At 45.3% G+C, this 21,723-nt stretch overlaps 1 protein-coding gene across 2 annotated transcripts in view; it reads left to right on the top strand.

Moving 5' to 3' along the window:
• L3MBTL1 (L3MBTL histone methyl-lysine binding protein 1) overlaps positions 1-21,243 on the top strand; it is a 70,807-nt gene extending 49,564 nt beyond the window's left edge. For both annotated transcript variants that reach the window (XM_072631265.1, XM_072631266.1), the window contains 7 exons: positions 1,775-1,889; positions 2,232-2,331; positions 3,906-4,103; positions 4,277-4,326; positions 10,669-10,775; positions 11,340-11,402; positions 16,302-21,243. In XM_072631265.1, the coding sequence (XP_072487366.1) occupies positions 1,775-1,889; positions 2,232-2,331; positions 3,906-4,103; positions 4,277-4,326; positions 10,669-10,775; positions 11,340-11,402; positions 16,302-16,436 (768 nt within the window). In that variant the 3' untranslated portion in view covers positions 16,437-21,243. The remainder of the gene's footprint in view (positions 1-1,774; positions 1,890-2,231; positions 2,332-3,905; positions 4,104-4,276; positions 4,327-10,668; positions 10,776-11,339; positions 11,403-16,301) is intronic.
• Positions 21,244-21,723: the final 480 nt, after the last annotated feature.

The following is a 21,723-nucleotide window of genomic DNA, read 5'->3' as shown; positions in this document are numbered from 1 at the left end:
CATTTAATGTTGATTGCCTACAAACAAAACTAAAGAGCACCTACATCCCAGGGTTGTTGTGAAGATTAAATAAGATAATATTTTAAAAGTGCTTAGCACAGTGTCCAGCATGTCATAGGCTCTTGATGAATGCTTGTCCCCTTTCTTTTCCTTTCTAAATAGAAAGAAAGGGCACAGATGGTGGAAGTGATCTAGGGTTGACGTTAAGACAAGGGGCCAAGAGATTTGAGAATAGAGGACAGTATAGAGATGAACTTGTTCATCAGGTCAAAGTTGAGAAGGAGGAAGAATGTAATTAGAGCAGGGAAGACAACCTGGCAAAATGCTGAGCGGTGGAGAAATTTATATATTATAGTGAGGACAAAGATAGGCTTAGGAAGAGAAAGGCATAGGGAGAGATGGAATGATAAGATGTTTTGATCAGATAAAAGGATGCAAAGGCCTTGATCATTGAGTGGAACACTTTTGGGTGATGACAAGGTCAAGAGTATGGCCTATGTATGTAACTAAGGTGGAAGGGAAGAGTAGGGATGGGGAGTAGGACTGATTAAGGAACTGAGAGGTTAGGATATTATAGAGAGCTCAACATGTAAGTTGGAAGTTATTAGGAGGAGTTGGTGTGGAGAGAGAGGCTGTAAGCCAGACACTGAACTCATTGACATGTCTTGGGACAGGGAGAGAAATAATAGCCACCAGGATCTGAGTTGGAGGATAAATTTAAATAAAACAAGGAGAGGTTGTTGAGGGATAATGGCATTCAAGGAAGAGTCAGGTAGGGGCAATAGGGAGCCAGGAATATTCCTACCCTATCTTCAGGTTCAGTGAGTTGAGAGTATGAGAGAAGGTCCAACCAATATTGGAAAGTAAGGCCAGGGATCTGAGAGCCAGAAGATGGAAGGAACATGAGAGGAAAAAGTCTCATGTGAAGGAGTTGGTTCATTATAGAGCAGGAATTCCAGAGGGCACCGTAGAAGGATTGAGTGGATGTGAAGTTCAGTGCTGGGGGGTTGGGTTGAGGTTGATGGAGATCAGAGAGCTTGTACTTCCAAGGGAGGAGCCAAAGAGACACAGTGGTTGAGATAGGTCTGGTCCTTGGGAGAACTGCTTTCAAATATGAGAAGCTAGGTTACTAGTGGAGCCAGAGACAGTACTAGGGAGGTCAGAGGGAGAAGGTTTGGAAGGAAGGGTAACACTAGCTTGGAATAGGTTGAGTTTTATATACAGGTAGGGCATCTAGGTGCAGATACCCTTTATGGGACTCAGAAGAGTGGTCAGGGCTAGAGATAAAGTCATCTTCAGAAAGGTGATAGTTCAAGGCATGGAAGTGAATGAGCTCAACAAAGGAGTGAGTGTAAGAGAGAAGAGAGCCAAGGCTGCAGCCTGGGATCCCTTCATCCTCAGAGCTTTTCTTGTCAGAGTCTTTCTCCCAGGGGTGCCCCTTTATTCTAAGACTTTATGGGGATCTATCTCCACATTAAATTGGCTGAGTTGAGTCAAAGGCTCAGAAAGGGAATCTGCATCCTGTTCAAGGTGAGTCCCTGTGGGGTAGTCAGACAGTTTCAGATGAAGCATCAGAGGGAGGAATGACTTACATCCCCCTCCCTTGCCCTGTGGGGGTGGTGGGCTTTCTCACTGGATCTCTGGGGCCCTGCTGCAAAGATCCCTCTACTTCTCTTTGCTCTGCTCATCCTGCAATCTAGGGGGGTCAGGGAGGAGGGAGGAGTTCCTGGCAGTGGCCTGGGGGAGTTGGAGCCTGGTTGCCTTGCCTCCTCAGCTCCACTTTGATGGCTGGAGTCACGCCTACGACTTTTGGATTGATTCTGACCATCCTGATATACACCCTGTGGGCTGGTGCTCCAAGACTGGCCATCCCCTACAGCCCCCACTCAGTATGTACCTGTCCTTCCCCTAAGGACCCCTGAGCACATACCCCTGACTCTGTACATACTCCTACCCAACAGAAACTCTGGAGTATCTGGAGATACTCCTTGCATCTCTCCCCCAGTACAGATCCCTTTCATCCATTTCATTGAGTCCTGACACTTTCTTTTCTACTGCCCCACCCTCCCTGGGTTTGGGGGGCAGAGGGAGAGATGGTGAGGGTGGATGGGCAGGAGCTTTCAGGAACTAAGTAATCATGTGTCGTCCTCTGCATAGAGGCCTTAAACTGGGGGAGGCAGCCCAGGAACCTGGACTCAGTTGACCCTCTTTTCCTGTTCTCTCTTCTCTAGGACCCAGAGAACCCAGTTCTTCCTCCCCAGGGGGCTGCCCCCCACTCAGCTGTAAGAGCCCACCCCACGTTAAGACCTCCAAGTACAGTTTTCACCACAGGTGGGTGGGTGAGTGAGTGAATGAGTGAGCAAGCAAATCTTTCCCCTTCCTCCTGCCTTGGATGAACATTCTCTGCTGGAGAGGTGTCATAGGGCACATTCCCTGAGTTATGGTAGGCACCTATACATGTACCCTGAGAAGTCCAAACTTGCCCACAAGGTGCTTAGGTGGGCATCTGAGTAAGGTGATCCTGTCTTCTTTTTCCCCCAACCCTGTGCTGCTAGTCTCTCCCTGGGGCCCCTATCAGGGACAGAGGGCATCTCCTGAGTACTGGGGAGAACTGGTGGACTTCTGAAGACTTGGTGAGCTTCTGAAGAGGATTTGAAACTGAAAGGAGATGGAGAAGATACTCAGAGAGTACTATTGAAAATAAACACTAAAGAAAAACAGCATAGAACGGGGACTCCTCAGATCAAACCTTCAGGATTGCGCTTAGTTCTAGGCACCATATTTTATAAAGGATATTAACAAACTGAAGCTCCCAGAGATGGTGCCCAGGATGGAAAGAGGGCTGGAAATCATGTCATATGGAGATGAATCAAAGGAACCAGGGATGTTTAACCTGAAGAAAAGAAGACTTAAGGAAGACATGATGGGACCTTGGCTTCCAATATCTGGACTGTCATGTAGAAGACAGGCTAAATACGTTCTGTTTTACCTCAGAGTAGAAGTGGGACCGATGGACAGAAACCACCAGGAAGAGGATTTTGATTCAATATAAGGGCAAACTTGATAAGTCAGTGCTGGCTAACGGTGGAATGGACAGCCTCATGGGATGGGGAGCTCTCATCTCTGGAAGAGTGGAAGCAGAAACCAAATGGCCACCTATTAAGTGTGTTGTAGTTGAGATTCTTGTTGGGATTGGGTCTGGGTACCCCTCTAAAGTTCCTTCTATCTAAGACTTGGTAATGACGAACTCTAAATGGCTGTAAGCATACTTCCATGTAGCCTATGTGAGTTTTCTCTTTTCAGCCCACCCTCTTTAACCCATTCCTCCTCCCTACCTTCCCCTCTCCCCCTCCATCTATCCCTGGGTTTGTCCAGGTGGTCCCTGATAATTTGGATTACATGATTGGTGGGAGGTTTGAGTTAGGGCCATGGTGGCATGAGGCCTAGCAGGACATAGCATAGTGATGAGCAGGGACAAACATCTGGAGGACCAGAAGATGCAGCAGATCAGAAGTCAAATCAAGAAGTATTTACTAAGTGCTCGCTGTGTGCACTGTGCTAAGCACTGGGCATGAAAATGAAAGCAAAAAGAAAGTCTGTCCCTGTCCTCAAGGAGCTTACATTCCGATAGGGAAGACAACAAACACAGAGAAAGAAGTTAAAAGGGGGCATAGTGGAGAAGGAAGGCTGGAGAACCAGGCATGGAACCAGAGATGAAAGAAGGAATGAGCACAGCTGGCCTCCCCAAAACAGAGGAGGGGGACCTCCACAGACCAGTCAGAGGAAGGAGCCACAAAGCTGTTTCTACACAGAGGACTCAGGGTACTCAGGTACTGGGCATCCAGGAAGCAGGATCCATTCCCAAGACCTCCAGTCACTTTGGTGTGTCTCCTTTACCTTCCCAGGAAGTGCCCCACACCTGGCTGTGATGGTTCTGGCCATGTCACTGGAAAGTTCACAGCCCATCACTGCCTCTCGGGCTGCCCGCTGGCTGAGAGGAACCAGGGCCGAGTAAAAGCTGAGCTGTCAGACACCGAGGCCTCTGCACGCAAGAGGAACCTCATTGGCTTCGCCCCCAGGAAGAAATCCCGACACCATGGCCGGTAGGAATAGGCCCCCCGCTCCCAGGGCCGGGGGCTGGTGAGGGGTGTCTCCTCTGGGGGAGGGCCGCAGGTCCTGTGAGAAAGGCCCAGGGGGACACGGGGATCTGGAGCATTACAACGACAACAAAGCCTGTTGTACCATTTGTCCTTGGCCTTTCTCTGTTTCTCCTTAGCATTGGACGCCCTCCAAAGTATCGGAAAATCCAGCAGGATGATTTCCCGGGTAAGTGCCCAGGAGCTTTCCTGGCATGGAGCAACCATGTTTTCCATCAATTCTAGCAGCTTCTTGGCTTGTCTTGTTGTCTCCATCCCTGCCTACCCCAGCCTAGGACTCTGCATTCAGTAGGTGTTAAATTAATGTTTGCTGGATGAATGAAGTCAGGAGGTGCCTGGGGGAATCTTGTCTGGGTAACTCAGAGACCATCTACAATCCCTTCCCAATGGTCTCTCCTTTTCCATGCCTTTGTTCACTGTGCAGAGACTTCTTCCAGAGAGAGGAAGAAATGCTGCCCAATGCTATATTTAGTCAACTGAAGAGGGCTGCTTAGGGTTCTTACCCTGCCGGCTCTTTAGTGGTCAGCCTGCTGGTGCAGACATCCATTCACTGACAATGGTTTTACCCTAATTCATCAGTGTGGGGTGATAGTGAGAAATGCTAAGTGGCAGAGAGGACTCATTAGGTCCATAACCATTGCCTAGTTACAGTGGAGCCAGGGGTAGGGAGGGAGATTTAAAAATTTTGATCTAAGACCTTAGGAAAGAAACCATAAATTCAGTAGGGGTTTAGATAAGGAGTAATCACTATGAGGCCATGTATCTGAGGTGGCTTCACAGAAGAAATGTGTTGTAAGCTGGACCTCAAGGGAGGATTTGGAATAAGAGAAAAAGAGGGGAAAGGACATGAGGGTATGCAGGCAAGGCAAAAACAAGGTTGTTGTGTTCACTGGACAACGTGAAGGCTACATCTAAGGCTTCTTGGTGGAGTAAGGAGAAATATATTTGGATAGGTAGAAGGGGGCCCATCTTGTGGAGGCTGCGTCAAAGAGGCAAGACAGGTGTTTTCCCATGAGAGAAGCCGGGGCCAGTGAAGGTTTCAGTGCATGGTTCTAGCTCTGTGGTTGTTAAAGTTGGAGGTTCCCAGGGGAGTGAAAAAGGAAGGAGACAGATATAGCAACCCTTCAGGACAAATATAAGGCAGAGAAGCAGAAAGGACTCCAAGGAAAATGTCAACAGCTAACATCTGGCTTCATCATTGTAGCCCAAATGAGTAGTTAGTTTGAGGTCTTCCCCTTTTATCCCAGATATACAGAAAGCAGAGTATGAGCTTCCGTGAAAGTGAGAGCAGTTGCCACCTCTGCCCTTCTCTCCCTATCAGTATAAGTGATGCGCTCTTCTCCCAAGCTGACCTTTGCCCTTTCTTCTCCACAATGGACCACATGGGGCTGTGCCGTGTTGAGGCTAGTCCCTTTATAGCTTTGCCTTTTATCCAGAAGTTTTTCTTGATGCCTAGCCTAACGCCTTCTTGCTGCATTTTCAGCCTATCCCTCTCGGTGGGCACCTATGTATCAAAGGTACAGTCACTCACATGGAGTCAGCTCTGAGCAAACACTGTGAGGTTGCTCTAGCCACTGAAGGGAAGGAGACAGGCCAATGTAAATAATCTATTGTTTTTTATAAAATTGCATCTCTGGGAACATCATCTAGTCTATCCCCTTCATTAAAAACTGTTTAATTTGATTTACTATTTTTATTATTTAATTTGGTTTGATTTATTTTGGTTTTGTATCATCTACATTTCCAAATATACCCTTCCCCTCTCACCCATCTAGTGAACCTTTCCTCATAATAAAGAATAAAAAATTTTTTTAAATATTAATGCATCACCTGTGTCTAATGGTATATGCATTGTTACTTATCTGTTGTCCTCCTCTCCAAAACAAGAAGATCCATTGTCTCCTCTTTTCTCCAGGGCCAAGTTTGGCCATTGTAATTAAGCATTCGGTTTCATTTTTTTATTATTGTTATTTCCAGTTACATTGTTGTGTGGTCATTGTGTATATTGTTTTCTGAATTCTGCTTACTTCATTCTGCATCCGTTCAGACATGTCTTCCCATGCTTCTAAGAATTCTTTATGTTCCTTATTTCTTATAGCACAGCATATTTCATGACTTCCACATACTACAATTTCTATAGTCATACTCTAGTTAAATTCCTTATTTCGGAGAGTACAGAGGGGTAAAGTGCTTTGCCCATCATACAGCTAGTCAATGGCAGAGGCCAAGGCTCCTGACTTCCTGGGTGAACACTCCCGACCACTCCTTGCTGCCTTTTTTATAAAGTTGATGCTAGTGACCGTGGGTTTCTTAATGGCTTCCATTAAGGATAGCTCCCGTTTCTCTAGTACTTTGAAATTCTTCAATTGTTTTACAACAATCCTGCAGAGTAAGTGGTACAGGGATTGTTCTCCCTATTTTACAGAGGGGGAAACTGAGATTCAGAGAGTTGAAATGATTTGTCCATGGTCACACAATAAGTATGAGTGGGGATTGGAATACAGATCTTTTGACACCAAGGCCGATGCTCTTCCCCAGCAAACTTCTTTTGTTTCTCATTCATCCTTCTTTAAGCTTTATTAGAATGCACTCAACCCCAGAATTTTTCTTTTGAAAACTGCCTTGGGAAGAAAACAGTTGGGGAATCACCTGTTTTCCATTTCCACTGAGGTCAGAGAAGAAGAAGTGGCCTTGAGATGCAGCTTAGAGGGATGATAAGTAGGCATGAGGAAGAAGCTAGCTGTGATGTGTAAAATTGTGGCATGGGTTACTGGGTGTGCTCCCTTTACCCACCACCAGTGGCCACATCCTGGGGGAGCTCCCCCACCTCACTCAGGCGACCCCCTTTATCCAGACTGAAAAATTCCCAGTTATGGTTCTTCTGTGAAGAAGGAAAGTTATGAAATATTTCTCTAGTGTTTTGTGGAATACAGTATGCCCCTTCTCCTGGCATTGTTTTAGGTGAAGACTTCTTAAAGCTGTCAGGACAGACAAGAGCCTTGACAGAGATTTTGTCTGGCAGAAGCCCTTTTAGTTGCAGAGAGTGGACTCTGCTGACCTGAGTAAAGAAGCATAATGGAAAAACTGCCCTGAGACTTGACAAGGAGATCCTTTGGGACCTTATAGAAAGCAGTGTCTATGGAGAAAGTTGGGCCCCCGGTCAGAAGGGAGAGAGATGAATGGGGAGCTGGAGAAACTATCTTAGAGGCAGGAGAGTTCTACGTGTAGTTCAGTAGGGGAAGAGGAGAAAGGAAAGAAGGCTCTAATTGGATCTAAAGCTAGATTTTTGGCCATAGAAAAAGGTGTGTCCTCAAACCCTAAATACAAGAATATGGAACATTTTTTTTTTTTGAGGGTCATTGACTTAGGTGGCACAGTGAATAGAGTGCTGGCCTTGGAGTTAGGAGGACCTGAGTTCAAATCCAGCCTCAGGCATTTATTTGATCCCAACTGCCTCCAAAAATAAAAAATTAAGAAAAAAATAAACTGATACATATACTTAAAAATCCCTTGATTTTGATTTTTTTTAAAAAAAAGATATTCTAGGCATCCACTTTTTAACTTAAGAACACCAAACATAAAATTCAGTTCAGCAAATAAGTAGTAAAGACACAGCTCAGTTCTTTAGCTAGTTAAGAGAGAAACGGGAAGTAGAAAAAAGGAGAGAAGAATGAAGGGAAAGGGAGATTTCAGAGTTAGAGATGAAAAGGAGCTTAAAGGTTATCTAGTCCAACACCCTTATTTTACAGATGGGGAAACTGAGGCCCAGAGAATTGATGTGACTTGCCCAATGTGCACAGATAGTAAATGACAGAACCAGAATTTGAACCCAGGTCCACTGGGTTTATTCCACTTCCCACATTCCTTCTACTCCACCACACTGTCTCCCAGAGAGAGGCTTTAGAAAGGGATTCTTGGTCTTGGATGGCCCTGACATGAGCTAGTTGTTGTCTACCCCAGCCTTTAAACACATTCCTGAGTACGTAGGTCTGTGATTTTATCAGTTTAAAAGAACCCCCATTATAAAGAATCATTCCCCCAACTGCAGTCTGCAGCAGCCTGTAGCTCAGCAGATAAACCCTAGACAGGTGTATTGAGACACAGAAAAATTAAATCATTTGCCCAAGTTCACACCCAGCAAGTGTCAGAAGGGAATGTGACCCTAGGCCTTCTTGACCTTAAGGCAGTACTGTCTCTGCACTTCTCTTATAAGCACACAGTGGACCCTAAATAAACTTGGAGCACAGTGCTGGGCACACTGTAGACAGCACAATGTTGAGCATCCAGTAGGTGCTAATTAAATGACTGTTACATTGCTGAGGACATAGCAGGGGCTCCAGTATTTACACAAAATGGATCTTAAGATGTTTAGCATAGGGCTAAAAGTCTTTAGCATAAGCACCCAAGTGTTATAATTATTTGTTCTCCTGTAACAGGGAGTTTGGTGGATCTGAGAAGGATGTAGCAGTAAGATGTGGAATGTAGGCTTCTCTCCATCAACAAACAATGAGCAAGTATTTAAGTGCCTACTTTTTATTAAGTACCTCCTACTCACCAGGCACTGTGTTAGGTGCTAGGAATACAAATTACAAAGAATGAAACAAACCTTACTCTCTAGGTACTGAGATGCTAACTGGGGAGGCCACAGTACATAGCTCAGTGTGTGCAGAATAAATACACAGAGTACCAAAAGTCATAGTGCAATTTTAAGCTATCAAACTCTTAATGGCTTCAAGCTATTAGGTATTAAACTGCACTAAGATTTTGAGATGCAGAAACAGCATAGATAAGTATGAATGCAAAGTAGACTGGGAGGGAGAGCATTGGCAGTTTGGGGATTAGGAAAGGCTTTATGTGGAAGGTGGTACTTAAAACATTTAAGCCTTTATCTTCTTTTCATTTAAAAAAATTTTTATTGGGGCCGCTAGGTGGCGCAGTGGATAGAGCACTGGCCCTGGAGTCAGGAGGACCTGAGTTCAAATGTGACCTCAGACACTTGACACATACTAGCTGTGTGACTGTGGGCAAGTCACTCAACCCTGATTGTGTGTGTGTGTGTGTGTGTGTGTGTGTGTGTGTGTGTGTATAAACTGAAAGAGAAAAGAGAGTATGAGAAAAGCCTCAAGGATGAGTAGCCCCCTATTGTTGAGAAGCAGTAGGTACTTCTGGATCAGAAGCCCAATGATCTGGGTTCTTCTAAGGCAGCTCAGTGGGACAGTGGACACTGGCCCTAGAATCAGAAAGACCTGAGTTCAAATCCAGCCTCAGGAGCTTACTAGTTGTGTGACCCAAGGCAAGTCATTTAACCTCTGTCTGCCCTGGTTTCCTCAGTTGTAAAATGGGGATAATAATATTAGCACCTACTTCCCAGGGTTGTTGTGAGGATCAATAAAACAAATTATCTCATCTGTGAGATAATGGCACACAGTAGGTGCTTAATAAATGCTTTTCCTCTGTCTCCCCTCCCCTGTTTCCAGCCTGATCACAACCTGTGTGACCTCAAGTAAGCCCCTCATGCCCATTTTAAGTTTTCATGGCCAAACACCACTCATCTCATCTAGATAATCAGTGTGAAATCCATATGCATCTGATTGAATCCACATGATATCAAGAAACTTGGAGGATAACCCCCATCATGTCAAACAGCACCCCCATGGGGATTTTATGAGAGGATGTGTGGCATGGCCAAGAATCACATAAGATGGCATGGGAGGGCAGGAATGTGTTACCAATTTTCATCATTGGTGGGAGCTTCTAACGAGCATAGATTTAGAGCTGGAAGGTACCTTTGAGGTCATTTAGTCTGATGGCCTCATTTTACAGATGAGAAAACTGAGACCCAGAAAGATGAAGTGACTTGCCCAGCTCAGAAGTGTCTGAAGCAGGAATCAAACCCAGGCTTTCTTTACTTCAGCCCAGTGTTTCACCTTGCCCCATCAATGTGGAGTACTCACACTGATGAGCTCACACCAATCCATCAAAGTATGACACAGAAGGAAAGGAAAAATAATTAATAATAATTAGTCAATAATCAGCTTCCCTCAGAAACTGATGAAGATAAAGCTACATGGGATGTTCAAGGGCCTTCGGCTATACACTTTCATTGTTATGGGGATGGGGGGCAGGGAGGGATCAGGGTCAGCCTTTGGAGAAGTCTGAAGCAAAATATATTCTGTGTCATGGACAAAGTAGGAGGTCTTAAGCTCTTAAGAATCAGGAACATATATTGACTCATCTCGATTGTGATCACAAAGAGGTTGAAAGCAACCTGTCTTGGGTTGACTCACTGGGTGAACCAGACATTTGCGGCCCCCGCCCCCCATTCCTTTCTGAGCATGGCCCCTACCCCCGCCTTAGCTTCCCTGCTGGCTTTTGATGTCCTTCAGGAGCATCATGCACTGCCCAGAGGGCCCGAGTGCCCCTCCCCATTTGTCTGTCAGGCTTTGCATTTGGTTTCCAGCTTTGCCCCCCGACAACATGCACCAATCCTTCTTCATGTCGGCCTTGCCAGCTCACCCGGGTCGTTCTTTGTCCACATGCTGGGAGCAACACTGCAAACTTCTGCCGGGGATAGCAAGTGTCAATGCAGCATCAGTGACCAAATGGACCATTGAGGAGGTAGGTGGGCACTACTGGGTCTGGGGAGAGGAGGCCTCCTCCCACCTGCCTCCACACCCCACTACTGAAAGAATTTGGCGGAAAGAATTTGGAACCTCCCAACTTTAGGTTTTCCCTCCCCGAGCCTGGCACAGCAAAATTGGTGACCAGTCACAATTGCAGGATCATCCAGCCCATATTCTGACTCTTGATTGTTCAGGCCTGGCCCTCAATTTTCTGTCCTTTGACAAGCCTATTGGGAACTTTAGGTGGAGAGGGGTGGAGAAGAGGAACTTCCAGTCCAGTCCATCAAGGGGTGGGAATTTTCCCATTAGGGGCCCTCAGGTCCAAGGGCTCCACTTCTTATCCTGACTTTCAGGAGCAGTCACCAAATACAGCATTCCCAGATCCTACCTGAGATCCGCTTCATCTGGTGGCTGTGGGCATGGAAAACCCCTGGCTGCCTCATGGGAAGCCAGGGCCATTTCTGACCTGTTTATTCTGCCTTCTTACTTTCCATCTCTTCCTCTCCCCTCTGCTTCCTTTTCTTCCTTTTTATCAACATTGCCTTCCCTGGTTTCCAAGGTCTTCAGCTTTGTCCAGATTCTAACGGGTTGTGATGAACAAGCTAAACTCTTCAGAGATGAGGTAAGGAAAGCCCAGGCAAAGTTATGGGGGGGACTGCTGTTGAAGACAGGGGGGTGAGGGAAGGCAAGTTTACATGCTAAGTGCTGCAGACAATATGCTGGAGCAGCCTCTGGCTTGGGAGTCCTGTCCCATCAGAGGCCCCTGGATCCCCATGGCCCTCAGTTTCTACATCTTAAAATCTGTGTCTGGGGGAGGAATGAGGCATGGGCTATGAAAGGGAATGGTAAAGCCCTCAGAGAGACAGCAGTAGTCTCTCTGTGCCGTCTAGATTTTGAAAATGACAATAGTGAACATTCGTGAAGTTAATTCAGCTTCTATTTATTCTCCTGTTGTCAGATTAGGCATTGGTTTATTTGAATTAACCAGCATTAGGCTGAAGTGCCGGTCAGTATAAATGTTTCTAAAATTTCACAACCATAACATTACATAGCATAGAGGTTTACCCGAACATGACATTTAAAATCAAGAGGCAGGGCCTTATTTGAGCTAATAAATGGTTGTCATTTACAATAGAAATAGAAAACATTCTCTAATTCATGACTATTAATTCAAACTCTGAGGATTACAGAGGACCTCAAGGGCCATCTAATCTAACTATTCAAAACAGCGTAGAAGCCCTATTGACTTTACTTGCATACCTCCAACAATGGGACTCTCATTACCTTGTGAGACAGTCCATTCTGTTCTAGAACTGTTTTTACTCTTGAGGAAGGTCTTTCCTAGGTTGAGATGAAATCTGCTTTCCTGTAAGTTTAGCTCATTATTCCAAGGTTTGCTTCAGGACAAACACAGAATAAACATGCTTAATCTTCCACATTGACAACCCTTCAAATATCTGAAGATAGTTATCCTATCTCCCCTAAATCTTCTTTTCACCAGACTACACATAACCAGTTTTTCAACTGTTTCTACAATAGCATGGTTTCCAGACTTCTCATCCTCATCAGGTCTCATTCCTGTGGTCACCCCCCTAATTTGTCAATGTCCCTCCTAAAGAAGGAGTCCCAGAACTGACAACAGAACTGAAGTACTATATGTTTTAGATGGTCTGACCAGTGCAGAGCATGGTAGGATTCGTTACTTCCTTTATTTTGGGCAATAGACTTTTTTATTCAATGCAGCGTAATTGTGACCTTTTTTCTAGCAGCTACATTAATTACATTGTGGTCTCACATTGGACTTGTGTTATATATCAAAAATTCCCACATCTTTCTCACCTGAGTTGTTATCATCTACCCAGACTACATCTACCCCATTCCTCTACTTGCACAATTGGTTAGTTAGAATATATTTGATTTTGTTGATTTCCTGTGATTACTTTGAATCTTGTTTCTATTATCAATGGTTTTAGCTATCCATCAGCAGATTTGATAAGAAAATCTTCCATGTCTTCATCCAAGTCATTGGTAAAAATTTGAACATGATAAGACCACAGATGGAAGCCCCACTGGTACCTGCTCTCTCTAGAGGATTTTTAGCCATTCATCTAACATGCTTTGGGTACAGTTATTCAACCCACCTTATAGTATTATCTCGTCCGTATTCTTATTTCACCATCTTATCCTTGAGGATATCATAGGAGACTCTACTAAGTGCTTTACTAATATCAAGGCATGTGATGCCTGCAACATTCCCTGACCTACTTCCAAAGGAAACCTATCCCCCCAGAAACAGAGAGGTTAGTTTAGCATGACTTATTTAGAGTGAACTAACATTAGCTCCTAGTGTTCACTGCATTTAAAAAAAAATATTTACAAACCATCTGGTTGATGTTTTGTTTTTGTTTTTGAAAACTGTGCTGTTTAATGCTATCTGGGTAGCTAGTTGCTCTGTAGTTCTAGGATCCACCCTGTTCTCCTTTTGAAAACAGACTTTTGCCCATTTCTAGTCTTCTAGGGCTTCTTTTGGTCTCCATAATTTCTCAAAATTTGCAATAGTTGGGGATTATATCAGAAAATTCTTTCAAGTAGCCTGGGTTGTGATTCATCTGGGCCAAGAGACCTGAGCTAATCCAATGTAAAGGGAGTAGGGACTCTAATTTTCTGTTCAATGAATAAACATTTCTTAAATGCCTGCTATGTGTCAGGCACTGTGCTAAGCAGCTGGGGATGTAAAAAGAGGCCAAAGACAGTCAAGGAACTTGTAAGCTAATGCTCAGCACCTTAGGTGTCATGAAATTCCTCCTTGGTTTCTCCTTGCTAGAGATGGTGAGAGCGAAAGAGATGCTGCCTAATTCATTCTTTTCTCTGTCATGAGTTAAAATTGTAAATATCTCCAAGTGACAGACTTTTCCCTTTCTACTTCTTGTCTTAAGCATGGCTTTAAGAAGTTCTTCTCTTATTTCTAGCATTTTTTGCAAACTTTAGCCTACCCTAGACTTTGTCATACTATTCTTACCCACAGTGGCTCGCTCTGTTGTACAGTGCTCATCCTTCGTTATGGGACACTTCTTTCTTCTTTTATATACATCCTTTTAACATGAACTCATCAGAGAGTTCCGTGTTGGTTTCTTTAGAGTTCCCCTTTTGTTTTCCACAATGCTACTATTTGCTACTGTACGATCAAAATTTTCTCTTTTAGAAACTCCGATAAAGTTATATTCCCTTTTAAAGTGTCTGGCCAACTTTGTGGAGGCGGGTCACCGTGCCCTTGTGGCTGGAGTGGGAAAAAGGGAGAGGGGAATGTGACTCTTAATTTACTTTCATTTTGAAGGCTAGGCGTGGACATTCTCACCTGCAGTATACCTCATTGCAGTATACCTTGGCCCTGGGATCATGTCTTTTTTTTTTTTTCTGAGTGTTTAAAACTAAAATTTCCTAACTCTTGGGTGTATCTCTGGGTTCCGTGTTCCTTTACTTCCCTATTACCTGTTACCATGCTAAGATGTCATTGTTCCCTGTACCAATCATGGTTCTAGTAAAAAATAAAGAACACACTAGAGTTCATTAACAAGATATTAGTCTCTTCACCTTTAGGAATGAATTCAGTAACAAGTCAGTGGTCATTTGTTTAGTACCTACTCATGGGTGGAACCTGCTCTCTCTAAGCACTTGGGGGAGATGCAGACTGATGCTTGAGAAAAAGAGACAGACAAGGAAACCATAGTTGAGGAAGAGGAAAGTGCTTGCAATACCTCAAGTGGACGAGAGAGTTTTGACTACATAAGCCCTGTGGAGAGCTCCCCCATCCCTGGCTCAGTGACAGTTACTTCTTTACTGTGGCAGCCTGGCCATAATCTATAGGGAGAAAGGGGAAGAAAAAAAGGATGAAAAAAACTGTGCTAAAAAAAAAGAAAAGAAAAGAAATGCAATTTTAAAAATAAAAAAAAAAGAAAGATAGGAATAATCCAAGCTTCTGAGCAGAATTGCACCTCCCAAGTAATCTCATCTAACGGACCAGGAAACTCCTTTGATCAACCCCCTCTGCATATATAGCATATCCCAAACCACTTAGTTTAGATTTAAGCTATTAGATACTATTCAATATTCCTATTCAAAAATGTTTTGTAATATATAACTATTGCATACACATTATTTAATTTAATTATACATACATATTATTTAATATTATTTAAGCTTTTAAGTACTATTTAATAACTAATACTATGAAAGCTTTTTGACACTATTTAATATTTCTATTCATTAACTAATGCTATTTAAACTATTAAAGCTTAAAGGCGTTTGGGATACCCTATATCTGTAAGTAAGGTCATTCTCAGAATTAAGCAGGCCCACAAGGAAAACAATTAAAGAGATCTGAAACAATGAGAAGATCCTTGGGTCCAGGCAACCTCTCCCCACCCCACCCCCACCTCCCCAGCCTTAAAGGGCCCCTGTGTTCTCAACCATCTTGCTGCTCTAAGAAGGGAAGTTCAGAGGGCCAGAAGTGGGAGGAGAGAAAGTTGGTCTTCATTTAACTTCCCATTGGTACCAACAACTCCCTTGATGCTCTGTTCACATAGCCCTCAGGACTTTCATAAGATCTGAGCTTTAGAGCTGGAAATGATCCAAAAACTCATGCACACAACCTTTTTTTTTCTTCTCATGCCCCCTACAGCACCTAAAAGCTCCTCTGAGTCACAAACAACCCTTCTGGTTTTTACCTTGAGACCTAGCTCCCCATCATCTCTCCCTCAGTGCCAATCTCTCCTGCCCCTGTTCTGTCACTCACTCAGTCAGTTACCAAGCTGTCTATGCAAAGGGGAATGATCAAGGGAATTCTCTGATCCATTCGATGAGACCAGGAGGTAAGATCATGTTTGGAAGCTTGGGTTGTTCATACCTTTCAGCAAGCCCTGATTTTCCACTGCTCAAACATCTTCCTCATTAGGAAGTTTTTGGTGAGAGTTCCTAAGGGGGAAGAAAAGGCTCTCTGTGATTTCTTTTTTTAAATCACAGAATCCAGTGTTCCAACTTTAGATATTTTTATGGAATCCAAAGACATTTTGTACCTAAACCAGCAGTGCCTGTGCAAATGCCTGTGTGTTTATAGAGAGAAGCCACTATATCTCTCTTTCCTTCTCTGTCCCTGTCTCTGGTCCCTCTTCCTTTATGCCTTTCCCCCTCACCCCCATCTTCCTCTTTTCTCCCTTTTCCTTCTCCCTTCTCTTCTTTTTCTTTTCCCTTCCTTCTTCCCCCTTTTTCTCCCCTCTTCTCTGTCTCCCTTTCCCTTCTTTCTCTCTTCCCTTCTCTTTTCTCTTTTACTTTCCTTGTTCCTCCTTTTCTCTCTTTTCTGATCATCCTTTTCTCCTCTCCCTTCCCCTTTCTCTTTCCTCCTTTCTCTCTCCCCTTTCCCCTTGTCTTCCCTCTTCTATCTCTCTTTCCTGCTTCCCCTTTTACTTTCTGCCCTCTTTCCTTCCCTCCTCACCACCTTTTCCGCTCCCCATCCTCCCAACCCCAGAAGATTGATGGCGAGGCCTTCCTTTTGCTGACACAGGCGGACATCGTGAAGATCATGTGTATCAAGCTGGGCCCAGCCCTGAAGATCTATAATGCCATTCTCATGTTCAGAAATGCCGATGATACCTTAAAGTGACTGTTTCCCTGGGTCAGGACTTCCAATCATTGGGGTCCTCCCCTTCCTGCTGACATCTCCTTTTGGCCCCAGCTCCCCAAACCTACATCCCCATCCTCTCTCTGTCTTGCCTCTCCCTGTTGGGAGTCTTGTCTGCTTCCATCCCAGGTTTGGTCTCCATGTTTCTGGGGTTGGCCCTTAGGGAGTGGGAATGGAGGGACTTTGGAGAAAATGCAGTCCCCAGCTCCGGAAGCCTAGTTTTTTCCTGAGGTCCTGGCAAAGGCAGAGCATGGACTGAAGATAAGCCTTCCTTCCAAACTAGCCCAATATTTTGGGTCCCACTCTGTGCCCATACATTCTAAAATTGTTGTGGGTGCTATTGGGTGCTGGAGGAGGTAGGGATGGGACTTTGGATCAAGAATACCTAGAATGGCTGTAATCACATGGTCCCTCAACTCTCCTCAATAACTCCCCCATGGACTTTCTTTTTTGGCAACTGGACTTGTTCAGAGCAGTCAAAAGCAACTTTTCAAAAGCTTTAAAAGCTTGGCAGAATGGGAAGCATCTTCTTCTGACATAATTATTTCTGAAGTCTTCACCCACTTTTCTCTCGTCAGATTTCCTATTCTGTTCCGTTGACCCACCCATTTACTACAGCTTCCCTCTTCTCCTTCAGCCTTAGCAAAGGCCCCAGCTCCTTTTCTATCATTGGTGACCCTGCTTGACCACAGGCCTGGCTCCCTGGGCAAGGCCACTTCTGCTGGTAGAGCCCACTCAGGCCTGACCCAACTCCTCTTTTTTCCCCTCTGATATTCTAATCCACAGGGAGACTTGTTTTTAGAGGATCTGTGGCAAATCCCTCATTGCCTTCCTCCCCATTGCTGAGGAGGTCAGAATTTGAGCCAAGATGCCTTCTTTGAACATGCCTTGAGCACCAACCCTGGGCTATATGACGTTCCAAATTCCAGTGCCAAGGTCCCAGCCCCAGGGTTTGGGAGACAGTCTAAGGTCTCTTTCAAGGCAAACAAAGGTTTGGATAATTTTTTAAACCACTCCTTTGCTTTTCCAACATGCTCTTTTCTCATTGGCTAAAGTCCCCACCACCCCACCACCCCCAAGCAATGGAGCTTGGGAGTGACTGCTAGTGAGAGAGAGGTTGGCCTAGCTCTTGCAGGACAATCTCTACTAAATCCCTGAGCAGCTTGTGGGGCCAGGGGAAGGGTCAGGTTCCCATTTCTGCAATCGCTGCCCCTCCCTCCCCTGCAAGGATGGGGATGGGCACTCTCATCATGGAACACCAGCAACCTGTCTTCACTGCTACATGTCTACAATCCACTTTGGTGTGTGGGTCAAACTCATGCTAGGCTTCCCATGGAAATGTCGCATTTTGACTCTTTACTACTGAATATGTGGGGTCACTTCTGACCTGTCATTTACATATTTGCTGCTTGTTCTTCATGAGATATTTTTTAAAAGAAGAGATGTTTGGGGTGGGGGGAAGCTGTGAGTGTGTGTGTATAGGGGCGCATGTAGGCAAACTTTTCTGTCTTTTTTAATGAGTTCTCTGGCATCTGTCCCTTTCTCATAACTCTTCTTCCTCTCTGCCACTGCCAAACTGTTTCCTACAAGGGTGGGGACTCCTGGGACCCTAGCCCACCTCTGCTTCAGGGTGAGGGAGTAGGGACAGGAGAGGGACCCCTGGCCCTGAGCAGTCACTGCCAAACCTGTCCTTTGACCCAGATGGCACTGACCCTCTTCCTGTGAAGGGGACTGGGCTGGAACGGTGGGATTCCTTTGTTTCCAGCCTGACCGGTGAAGAATTTTGAGAATGTGGGCAAGAAAGACTCTCTTAGGTCCAAGTCCTTACCATCACCCCTTCTGGTGGTCCCCACCCTGAGTACTTCAGTGACTGAGAGCTCTTTGCCAAGGGAAGCATATCCCTGACCAGAGGAAGCCCTGTGTCTACCTACCTTGTACTACATGGGGAGGGCAGGGGGAAGACACCATTTTTTTCCTACTTTTGGGGACCCACAGAGTTAGCCTCCAAGAAGAACATAAGGCAAACCCAAGACTATAAAGTATAAATCTATCCCTAGAGCACCAGCCTTGGCTCTGCCAGGTTGCAGGCTACAGTCTTGAGCCAGGGACTCAGTAGGAAGGGGCCCTAGGGCTGGGCTTCAGGTAAGTCAATGATCTGCCCCATCCAGTGGCAAGAACCCAAGCTACCCCAGCCCCAGCTTAAGCAGACCAGCTCTGCTCTGGTCCCTGGAACTGCTCAGGCTCTACCGTATAAACATGTTGAATGTGTCGTTTTAGAGGAGAGTGAAGCCTGGAAGAAGTAGACCAGAGAGAGAGCAGATGTGGTTGGCACTGTGTTGTGAGCATGTTGTTGGGGTTGGGGGAAGAGGGGGACCATGTGTGTAAGGGAAGTGTATGAGTGGATGAAATTGTGTGTAATGTGAACATGAGAGAGATGGAGATATGACTTGAGGGTTTGATATGTCTGTGTAGGTCACCCATATATAGTATCTGTGAAGTCATGACTATCTGCATGGTGTGAAGACGTTAGCTGAAATGTGATGGGGTAATTGAGTGTTCTCTGTGTGTAGATGTGGATGGAGAAGTATGTGAGTATGTAAAATATCTGTGAGAGCAATATTTTCTGTATATAGTGTGAGTGTGACCTTTTTAGGGATATGAAGTGTGTGTGGTAAGGTTGGCACAAGGTTGCATGGTTACATGTAATATGAAGGATAGGAGGAAGTATGTATTGTGAAAATGGATAGCATATAGGAAAGGGGTAAGGAGGGTGACATGGAAGGGTACATGAGCCTCTGGGCATGAATTTCAGAGAGTTATGTTGTGGGGGTGCAGAGGGTGTGGTATCTGTGTGTGGTATGGAAGAAAAGTAAGGTATAAACACAGAGCAGTATGTGAGTGTGTGGGTGTTATGTGTGAGGGGATATTGTAGTTAAGTGTGTGGCATGGAAAAGATGCTATGAGCACGTGGAGCTGGGAGATGTCTTGGGGTGTAGGGAGTCCTGACCATAGGTGCTGATCTGAAAGGCATTCGCCCAGGACAAGGTCAGGACTTAGGGAGAAAGTTAAGGGCTATTACAATTTGATTTTTTTTCTTTCAAAACAAAACAAAGACAGACAAACCCAAAGCACTGCCCATTACCACTCCTTCACCCCAAGGTAGTGCCCAGCTGAGTTCACTTGAACCTGGGGAAGTTGAAATGAGAGGCCCTTGAGCCCTAAATCTGCAAGCTGCTGAGAGGCAAGCAGAAGCAAGACATTCTTGTGAATGCATAGGGTGGGGAGTTGGGAATGGGACCTCTGGAGTCACAGAGGAGCCTTTCTTGGGGAAGGGAGGAGGAGTCCCTGTGCAAATGGGGCAGGTCCTAGGGTGCTGTGGGAAAGGGTGTCCTGGTGCCACCTGCATCACTCCCTCAGAAAGATGAGAACTTGAAGTTGTCTTTGTCTATGGTGCTACAGCAACTACTGCTCATCCTGACCAGGAACTCTAAAGCCAAAGGCATTTTGGGATGGGGTGAGGGGGGCTGGAAAACCAGCTGCAACCATTTGCCCAGAGTGACTCGGGACTTATAAGACCTGGCAGGAGCCCCTCCCTTCCCCCCTTTCTGGGGTTTCCTCTTTGGTGGTGAAGCAACTCCCCTGTTGATGAGGCAGTTTGGTGCCTTGGTGGGGGAGGGTATCTTGTTTTGTCACCGTCCTTCCTGCTCTCCACCCACCCCACCCCACCCCCACTTCTCTAAGTTCAGCTGTCTGGGGCTTGTGCCAGCTGAATCACTCATACCCCATTGCCTCTGCACTACTGCTCCAAAGTGAAGAGAGGCCTCAGAACCCCGCACTGGAAGGCCAGTGACTCATTCCAAAAGGGCCTGGCTCAAAAGTCCTTTGGGGTGATAGGGTCAAATTTAGTCAAGGCCACACTGGTGCAAAGAGGGCAAGAAGGCTGACTGACCCTCCTCCAGTCTTGGTTCTTGGGCCTGGCATTATTTTTTCTAATCATGCCTCTCTGTTAAATGGAGAGAAATGCTCTTTCACCTCCTGCCTTGAGGCAAAGTAACCGGTGCTAGGTTAGCCTCTCCAGGATCCCTAGGTGAGGTTCTAAGACAGTATTTGTTTCCACGGAGGGACGAATCTACCAGCAAAGACTTGTGTTGTTTGGTTGTGGAGAAAGTAAGAGGAGTCGGGGACTCTTGGAGGAAGAAGCCCTCACCTCTCCAAATCTGGAAGTATCCATACTTTCTGCATCAATGTCAAGCACTTTGGAATGGAAGAAAAATCACAAAAGGGGAGAAAATTCTGCCATTGCCCTCTGTCCCTCCAGGATGAAATCTTTGCACTTGGATGTGGGGGAGGCAATGGAGATTATTTCTGGCCTAACTTGTTGTACCCCTCTCCTCACATCCCTTCTACCCCCCTCCACCAGTTTCTGAGGGATGGGGAGATCCCTCCCTTTGGCCCCAGCCTAGCCCTGGCCTTGAGAGGGAAGAGGCCCTTTCTATTTAAGTTTGGCATTTGGGGGTGGGAGGGGGATAGCTGTGGTAACAACAACAAAGGAAACTTTTGCACTTTTGTTCTTTTGCACATTTTTTGGGCACGTTTTTGATATTTGCACCATTTTTTGTGTTTTCATGAGGAAAATACTCTGGTTCAAGTGGATGCAGCTAATCTGGAGCTTTATGTACCAAGTATACAGAGATTTAAGTGGGGGACAAGTTACAAGCAAAGTGTGATGTGCTTTGTCAGTGTTTTGAAATTACCAGTAAATAAATGTGAACAGCTGAATCAAAAAATGCCTTGATACTCTCCGTATGTTTACTCACACCCCACCTGCTTCCCTGATGTCAGGGTCCTCTTCTAGAACGAGGACAAACTGCAACCTGCTTCCCAGTGTTTACTCACACTCCACAGGGATTTGAAGTAGTTTATGTAAACCCAGGATAAGACAAAACAAAACTTTTCTCAATGAAAAAAGCAGGGGCAGAGCAATAGATGCTACCAGGCACCATGGATAGATCGTTCTGACCACGGAGTGTTGAAGTTAGCTCTGGGTGAGCTTTCAGGAAGCCCCTCCAAAAAGGAGAATGCAGTGAGCAGACAGCTGTGATGTAGTGTAAAGAATATTGGATGTGGAATCGAAACTGGGATGACTTTGGGCAAGAAACTTCCTCTCTGAGCCCCAGTTTCCTCTGTAAAATGAGAGAGAGAGCAGAGGTTACCTTTAGAGAGCAGAGTGTCTACCTTTGAAATTTGTGATCCTAGAATTTATGATTCC

The sequence above is a fragment of the Notamacropus eugenii genome, chromosome 1 (assembly GCF_028372415.1).
Source record: "Notamacropus eugenii isolate mMacEug1 chromosome 1, mMacEug1.pri_v2, whole genome shotgun sequence".
Lineage (NCBI taxonomy): Eukaryota > Metazoa > Chordata > Mammalia > Diprotodontia > Macropodidae > Notamacropus > Notamacropus eugenii.
Note: the sequence above shows the minus strand (reverse complement) of the source record. Positions and strands in the feature narration are given on the sequence as shown.